General features: G+C 67.1%; 1 protein-coding gene across 1 annotated transcript; it reads left to right on the forward strand.

Annotated features, from left to right (window-relative positions):
- Nucleotides 1-43: 43 nt before the first annotated feature.
- Nucleotides 44-4,141, forward strand: H696_02404 (hypothetical protein). The gene is made up of 3 exons (XM_009496306.1): nt 44-280; nt 351-463; nt 805-4,141. Exon 3 carries the CDS (start codon nt 1,154-1,156, stop codon nt 3,800-3,802), a length of 2,649 nt encoding a protein of 882 aa, XP_009494581.1. The 5' UTR covers nt 44-280; nt 351-463; nt 805-1,153; the 3' UTR covers nt 3,803-4,141.
- The last annotated feature ends 4,775 nt before the right edge of the window (nt 4,142-8,916 follow it).

The following is an 8,916-nucleotide window of genomic DNA, read 5'->3' on the forward strand; positions in this document are numbered from 1 at the left end:
GGCCGGTGGTGCATCCGTCGTCGGACCCAGGGCGCAGGCGAGAGGCGGGGCAGTGGGTGGCAGAACTGAAAAATAAAACCTGCCCCCCAGTAACTGCTCCGTGCCCAGATACAAGCCCCATTGAAAAGCTCTGCATCTCCCCAACCCCGCCTCAAATCCCCCCCTCCCCTTGTCATCCTACCCGCCCCATCCTGCTCTCGCATCTCCTCGCCGAGGATCCTTCTTCCCCTGCCTTCGGCCAGTCTCCCAACGCGGACACTTCCTTCTCTCGACATTGCTGGTGCGTTAGAATTTACCGACTGCCCGCATTCAAGGATCAGCTGCTAATCGCGCCTTGTTGTGAAATGCAGCACGAGAGTGCCAGATATCCCCGAAACAGGATCCCTCAGGCCGAGCTCGCTCGTATCCCTTGCCCTCCTGAGCGTACCCGGTGCCCCTGCACTCTCGTCTTCCCTTTTCCCAGGTATGTTCATTCGCCCAGCATGGCTCTCCTCTGTGCCCTCTTGGCCTCCTCCCGCCCCCCCCCCCCACCTCTCCCTCCCCCTGGGTCACCCTTTGCTTGTGGCCTCTTTCCGTTTCCATTTCGTTTCCAATCCGCTCTCCCTCAAGCATGAGGGGTCTGTGCGGAGGGGGCGGATCTCCCCAGCGAGTTCGACGAGACGGGGCATTGGGGCGGGCGATATTGACGCGTGCCGGGCATGGGAGAAAGTTCCAGGGTCGGGGCGATTTCTTCAAAGTGCTTGAGAGATTCTGACGAAGAGAGCTGGCCCACTCGGCCTGACTCGCCCATCCCCGCGGTCCCAGTCAGAGAGAGAGGAAAGCGGTGAAGCTGAAAGAAGTCCAGACCAGATACACCGATCTCCTACGCCTAAGGAGAAAGATTTTGCCAGAGTAAGCGAGCGACTGTTTCCCCCCTCCTGCTTGGTTCACGTCCCGTGAATCTGCCCGCCTCGGCCCTCGCACGAGTGACTGCCTATTGGAGTAGCTGTCTCTTCGCCTGTCGGCCAGCCTTCCCATACGGCCACCCTCGAGTCAGCGTGTGAACCTGCACCTGTCCCTCTTTCTCCCTCTTCCCCCGCCCCCCTGCCAGCTTCGCCCACGCGAAGCGAAGACCCGTCCTTTCCGTCGCACACACACACACACACACACACAGATGGACGTTGCTACATCATGCATCGGTGGCGGAGGTCACCCGCATCCTCTGTCGCCAATGGCCGACATCCTGCCGACCGACTTGGGCGACGGGTCGCTGGCGCACTCCTTCCTGTCTGCAGACCGTTCCGCTTACCCCTCCTTCGCATCGGCCCCTGCGGATCTGTCCCACTCTTCGGGGTCCGGCCCGTCGCATCAGTACGACACCTTTTCCTACGGCCTGCCCAACATCGGCGGTGGTCTCGGCTCGCTGATGAATTCCCCAGCGCTTGGTGTCCTCGGCCCGCTCGGGGGGGCTCCCAGCTCCCCCGCCCTCCAGGGTCCCATGCAGCTCCCGAACTTGCCCGAGGTCGCCACGGGCGACTCGGGCTCCTTCTCCTTCGACATGGATTTCCTCGGTGAGCAGGTCCCTGCGGCCGGTATCGATGCCGATGGCAGCGCCGGCAACATGTCCACCGGCGTGTCGGCCCATGCGCCGACTGACAATTTCTTCCTTCCGCAGGCCCAAGAGCAAGACCTGCTCAGCCATCAGTTGCTCCCGGAGCTGGGTGGAGATACCCTGTCCTCGTCGGCGGCCGGTCCCACATCCGGCAACCGCCAGATCCCACAGCAATTCTCCTACCATGACCAGCAGCAGCAATACCAGCAGCAGCAGCAGCAGCAGCAGCAACAGCGCCAGTCTCCTCACGATGGCCAATCTTCGCTGCCAGCGCCCGGGCAGGCCTCCTCAAAGCCCACGAACAAGCCCATGCAGAAGGCCCAGTCCAAGGTTGCCCAAAGGCCCAAGCCACACCCCAAGCCCCCCCAGTCCAAGCAGCCAGATTCAGCCAGCCAGGTGCCCTCGCCACAGGGCCCAGCACAGGAGCCTCGGGCCTTTGGCCACCACTATGGCCTTGGATCAACTGGTCCCCTGGGCATCGGGCAGCCGCAGCCGCAGCCGCAGCAGCAGCAGCAGCAGCAGCAGCAACAACAAAACCCCCCAGACCAGCTGTACTCTGACGAGTCCATGGCCGATGGCGATCTCATGTCAGCCGGCTCGGCTCCCAGCTCGGCTTCACTGCCAGACCCGGAGGCCATTTCCTCCCAAACCCACGGGTTCCTGGAATCCTTCTCGCTCAGTGTCCTACCGAACACACCGAAAGAGCGCCCCATGGATAGGGCCCCGGCGCGGGGGCCGGGCCACGCGCAAGGCCCGGCCCCCTTGGCACCAAGCCGCGGTCCGATCCCCCCGCCAACCCTTGCCGCACTTGAGGGAGCCCCCTCCCAGCAGTCGGGCCCTTCGCTGGCCCGATCGCCTGCCGAGCAGCATCCCACTGCCGGGTCGACACCGGCAATGGCCCCGGTCAAGAATGCTCACCATCCGGTCAGTGTCAAGGCCGTGCCGCCGGTCATGGCGCCTCTGGTGTTTACGAGCCCCCCGGATGGGTCCCAGCTTCCCACCCCGGCGCCCGTGGCCGAAGCCGCTGCGCGGTCGGCTCCGACAGCCGCTCCGGCCTCGACACCAGCTCCGGCCAAGGGCGGCCACGCAGGCGGGACTGGCGCCCCGGGGGCGGACTCCGGTGCCGCGGCCGAAGCCGCTGCCCCGACCGCCGAGCAGGACCTCGACACGGTCAAAAGCAACAGCAGCGAGGTTATTTACATCCCGAAGGTGGACCCGCTGTTGGATGCACTGGACCAGTGCTTCCGATCGCAGCCGCAGGACATGGAGCAGATCGTCTATAGCGCCCGGTCGACCATCACCAGCAGCCTGCAGCCAAGCGAGTCGCCCCCTCCGGGGGCCGGAACCGGCGGAAGTGGCGGCGGCTCCGCGGCCGGCTCCACGGCCACCTCGACCGCGACATCCTCCGGCATTGGTGGCAAGCGCCCGGCCACGGGCATGCTATCTGGGCCGATCCCCCCGGCGTCGGTGACCCTGCATGTGCCACCTGGTCCGTCAGTGCCGCCGGAGATTGCCGATGCCATGGCGGCCGCGGTGTCCCAGCAGGAGGCCCTCTTCATGGCCGCCGGTGGGAGCCTCCCCCTGGAAGCCTCGAGCATGGGCGGTCTGACGGGCGGGCCGTCGGCTGCCGGGCCGGGACTCTTTGACCACCTGAGCCAGAGTCTGCCCAAGCGCCGGGCCAGCTTCGGCGACTTGTCCAGCATCCCCGGAGGAGCAGGAGGCCCTGGTGGCAGTGTTCCGGGAGGGTCGCTCTTCCGCCGGAACCTCGGTCTTGGGGATCTCCACCATCAGCTGCTGCTCCTGCATCATCACAACCCCGGCATCGGCCTGACCCTGCCGGGGATGATGGCCAATATGGGGACCTCCTCGCCGGGGGCGGCGGCAGCGGCGTACGCCGCGCAATTTGCCGCGGTGGCCGCAGCGGCTGGCGGTGTGGCCGGCTACCTGCCGGTCCCGCCGACGATCTCTCCGGCCAGCATGGCCGGGGCCGGGCTCCTGGGAGGGTCCTTCTCCGAGGGGAATTTGCCTCTGGTGGTTGGGGCAGCCGGGGCGGCGACCGTGGCCGCGGCGGCCGGGGCTGTGACCGCGGATGCCTGGCCGCCAGCCGCCCGACGGAACAGCATTCATCACCCGGTGTCGGCATCTGGCGGCGGCGCCGGGGGCGAGCGTTCGCGCTCGACGTTGGCCCTTGACGACAACTCCGGTCACTAGTAGCAGTAGAGAGAGAGAGAAGGGGACAGGACTTAGAAGCAAAGACACACCGACAGTCGGATAGGTGACGATGCTGAGATTTCTGCTCTTCCCGGCGGGGGCGGCCCACGCCCCCTCGGCCACAGAGGAGAGGGGATCGGGGGGCCATGTTGGGATTTGTCCAAAAGACCGTGGACCAGTCCCCACTCCTGTGTGCGATGTCTCCGGGGGCGTGCACTTGACTGGAGATCTTCTCTCTCCCCCTCGCGCGGGGAGGGGGGGGATGGTCATCATCTCCTTTATTTCGCGCGATCTCCCTCCTTCGTGGCATGACTCGATAATAAAAAAAAAACATCACGACGCCCCCCAAAGCGTGCGAGACACCGGGCCCTCCCCATGCATCACTGAGTGGGGAGCTAGCCAAATGCTCTGTTGGCCAATGTACTTTCCTTCTAAAAGGGGGGAGCTGTCCACAGAGATACGATTGGAGACTGGGAGTGGCTGGGCAAGGCTGTGTGTGTGTGTGTGTGCTGTGTGTGCTGTGTGTGCTGTGTGTGTGCGTTGTGTGTGTGCGTTGTGTGTGTGCGTTGTGTGTGTGCGTTGTGTGTGTGCTGTGTGTGTGTGCGTTGTGTGTGTGCGTTGTGTGTGTGTGTGTGTGTGTGCGTAGAGAGAGGGAGAGAGAGGGGGAGGGCAAAGGGAAACCAGGCTCGGGCGATCTTTGCAGCTGGGAGGAACAGGAAAAAGGTCAGGCAGGTGTGGACCCAGCCTCGGGCACATCAAAGGAAATCCCCGATCGACATCGGGGGCCCTTGGACATGGGCTTCAATGGGAACGGCAGTGTGCGGGGGGGACGGCGCCACAACTTCACCGCCCACAACACAAGGGAACGCATGAAAATGGCCCACACTGTGGTGCATCCGGGCCCAGGCCGAGCGAGATGGTATACATCATGTGGACCATGTGATTCATGAGACTGATGAGATGAAACGGTATTCTCATGGGTGATATTGTTCGGAACTATTGAGCTGGCCATGGTCAAAAGACCCGGGAATGGGCATGCCCACGCCCTGGGCCGCCCCGGCAAAAGCCGGCTGGCAGGGGTCTCCGCGCGCGCGAGAGACCAAGAGAGAGAGAGGGAGGGAGAGAGAGAAACCAGACGGGAGCAGGCACGGTCACCGGCTGCGAATGGGCAAACTTGGGCGGCACTCGTCGACCAAGGATTCCCCAAAGGGGTGGCAAGCCCCGTGAGGATATCATCGCCAGAGCGCGCGGTCTTTGAGGAATGGACGGAGGCCATGAGGGCTGGACGGTAGGCTGGCCCGGGCGAATGCACCCTTCACCGACCCCCAGGCGCAGGGGCAAGGCCGGGGGGGGGGGGGGGGGGGGGGCAAAAGGTTGCCCGGGGCCTCCCTGGCCACGGGTGCCCATAGCGCCGGCCGGTCAAGAGGTCCAGATGGGGGGCGAGGGCGGGGTGTTCGCTTGGACCGAGGCTATGGAGGCGGGGCGAACTGCCCGGATGCCGGTACGGAGGGCGGGCGTGCGCGCCATTGATCCCCGCAGGCAGGTGCACCTCCGGGCTCCGAGTCTCAAGGGGTGCGGGCCCCTTCACCCCGACCCGAGGCACGCCAAGGACCGTTGGGCGAGCGTGAACGAACACCCGGGGCCGATCGTCCCCCGTAGCCAGGGCGCTGCTCGCTCGCTGCCTCATCATCCATGTGAAATGCCTGGCCCTGGGTCTGCGGCCTCTCCCTCAGGCCGGCACACTCCCGGCTGGCGGTTCGGGATTTTCAGGCGGCTAACGTACACCGGGACTCGCGCTCGGGATGTCTGGGCGCTTGGGGCGGGGCAAAGTGGGGGGGGGGGGGATCTCGGAAAGGGAACAAAAGCTGCAGAGCAGGTCAGCCCATTGTGTCAAAGGGGTGCCGCAAGCAGCGGCAGCGCGGGGGGGGGGGGGCTAATATGCTGGAGCCTGGGCAAATGGGGGTGCTGCTGTTCTCGCCGGACGAGAGTGAGTCGCGCCCGTTTCTCGTTGCTTTCCCCGCGGAGAGCACGGGCCTGATCTTTCCATGCGCGCCTGCTCTCGGCCGTCTCGGGCCACTCCGAGTCCCAGACAGATGCGGAGGCTGGTCGAGCCTGCGCCCCTCGCCCCCTGCTCCCAGACCTCCGAGCGTCCTACGGGGAGCGGGGGGGGGAGAGGGGGGCGGGAGCCATGTGAGCGCGGGCCAGCATGGCCGCGCCGGAAAAGGGGGTCACCTGGGGACCGCGCGGGCAGGTCACCTTTCCTCAGCAGGGACCATCACTTGGGGCTGTTGAATCTCAAGCAGGGCAAGAGCCCCCCCCCCCCCGCCGCCGCCGCCCCGGCTCGGGCGTCGTGGTCCGGGAGGGGCGGGGCCAGGGAAAGTGGGGTGTTTCAATTTAGCGGGAGGGAGTCTTTTTTTCCCGCTCGCCCACTCGCGGGCCGCTGGAATATTATCCGAGGCAGTTACGTCCTCTGACACCGTCATTAAGGATCCAGCGGACCCTCGAGCTGTGAGAGGGCCACACACACGCACACGCGCGCCGGCAGGGGGTGCAGTTTGTCCGGCCAGGCGGCTGGGGGTTCACGCAAACACATCCGAATGGCTCGGTTGGGGTGCGAGAGCGCGTCGGAGGTGTGAGCCCGTAGCCGGCCAGGGCCGGGAACCGGGGGGAGGGGGCGGGGGGGCCACAGCAGGGGGTGCCGGGGCCTCCGGGTCCCGGCCAGATCAAAACAAAAAATCCGCTCCCGACATCGAGCAGGCGGGCTGGAAGGGGCCCGCCGCCGGGAGGGGTACCCATGAGAGAGAGGGAGAGAGAGAGAGAGAGAGAGAGCGGGACAGGGCGAGAGAGGGAGAGGGTAGCGCCCTTGGGTCTAAATCGGCTTGGGAGAGGGGGCGGCACATCGTGCCGCGCGCGCGCGTCCACCGGCTGAGCACACGCCGGGGGGGAAGAAGTTCGGTGCGGACATGCGAGCCAAACCGAATGGCCCCCTTGCGTGTCCCCCAAATTGGGGGTGGGAGCAAGAGCAACGGGCCCCACGAGCGGAGCTTCCCCCTCTCCCGGCCACCGCACCCGATGGGCAGGCCAAAAATGGCAACGGCCGGCCCCCGGGGCGGGTGCTAGCATCCCCTGCCTGTCCCGGTGGGGGGGGGGGGGCGCGCCTTCGAGTCTGGGTGGGCATGGGGTGTGTATGCCTCTGGAAGCAGTGGTCACACATGGGTATGGGACATCGGGGGGGCATGCAGACGCTTTCGCCGAGCGTGAAAGCGCCCTCTGGTCAGCTCAGATCCCACGCCCGCCCCTTTCAAGTCAAGCAGTGGACGGCCGTGCGTGCGTGCGTGCGTGTGCGCAGCGGCGCCAGCCTTTGGGCTCCAGGGGGGAACGCGGACACAGCACGGAGGCGAGAGTGCGGGCGTGTGCCTGAGGCGTCAGCCGAGACGCCGCGAGCAACGGGAGACATGCTCTACGCGCCTTGTCCCCCAGAGGCCGGCGGGGGAACGGGGGGGGGGGAGGGACGGAGCGAGTGTAATGTCTGACCGGCTCCGGCCGCCGTGACCGCTCACGCTGGAGCCACACAGGGCCCGGACGCCGCCGGATGGATGTACACAAAGGCGGGAAGCACCCATCTGTCTATTGTCCTTGGGTGGACATTGTGGCGGTCAGGCCGGCATCACAAGAGGCCGATCAATGTGACCTGTCGAGTGGTGAAGGGGACGGGGCGCACCGCGGAGCCTCTGGGCGCCAGGGAGGGACGAGTGCGGAACGGTGCGATAGACACAGGGGATTGGTGGCGCGGTGGGGGGGGGGGGGATGCGCCCGTTCTTGCCGGCTCAGGAAGGGCGGAGGGGCTCAAGCCTACACAGGTTCATCGGGCGGGGGCGCCGCCACGGCACACACACACGCTCACACACGCACCTCCAGCCGAGCAAAGAGGTGCGCGGGTGCAGGGCCGGCGCCCGGACAGGCGCAGAGGCCGCAGCGGCCCCGCACCCGCGCCGGGGGCGCCCATTGCGCGACGCCGAGATGCCCGGACCGCATTGGTCGCCTCCCTCGCTCCACCAGGAGGGTGCCCCGGCCAAATAATGAGTCAACAGCGGTTCCCCGTCGACAAGCGCCTGCCGGGGGGTGTTCGTATGGTCGCACCACGGTTGCGGGGCGGAGCGAGGCCATTTCGCCCCCCCCCCCCCCCCCACCCCGGGGCCGAGCGGGCGCATGCGCATCCGGGCGCGGGCCGGGCCACCTGGGCACCCCCTGCCGATCGGGAAGTATGCCCGCCTCCGGGCCCATTCGGGGGCGTATTTCTCCGAGGCGGGGCGCGGGGCCGGCACGAGGCCGCCAGCCGCGCACCCCGGGACCTCCCTCCCAGAAACAGGCAGGGGAAGCCCCCCTCCAAGTGATCCCCGCCACGCGCGCATCCGCGCTCTCTTGGGGCTTTCCGGGTGGGGGTGCTCAGGCTGGAGAGGGGGGGGGGGGGGGGGGCGACCGACCAAGTACCCGCTCGCCCGGCCAGCGGGAGCATGAAAGTGGGCCGGTCTCCGGTGAGCGGCGGTACTCATAAGTCCCCGCGCGCCTCGCGGGCCCAAGACCCGACGGGGCCTCTGCCCCCAGGCGAGGGCGGCGGCTGGCTGTGGCCGGATTTTCATAACATACACATGGGCCGAACCCTGCTTGCCCAGGACGCGTCACCCACCCGGACTCTTTTTTCATGCTCCCTCGTCCGCCTTGTCCCCCCGCGTCTGGCGCCCATCCCCGCCCGGAGCGGCCACAGCACGGCCGAAGCACACACACACACACACAACACCGGCTGGACCCGCGCCCCCGAAGTGAGACCGTGCACAGGCAGCTGTCTCCCGGGAGGTGTCTCGCGCCGGTCGCGCCGCCCCCCTCGAGGAGAGCACCCGGGAGGACGCGCGTCGGGGGTGACATTGGGGCCGCGCGTCGGGCGGACCCCCGCCCTCGTGCAGGCCATCACGATTCCGCGAGCAGCTCATGTGCCGGTCGGCCTGCACACACCCCGGCATCATCCGCTGGACCCATATGAAAGCGCTGGGCTGCAGTGGTCGCCGCCTGTGACATCGGCCCCGGGCGGCGGGTCTTTTTCCCTCTCACCCCCCCCC

Source organism: Fonticula alba, assembly GCF_000388065.1.
Source record: "Fonticula alba strain ATCC 38817 unplaced genomic scaffold supercont2.3, whole genome shotgun sequence".
NCBI lineage: Eukaryota > Rotosphaerida > Fonticulaceae > Fonticula > Fonticula alba.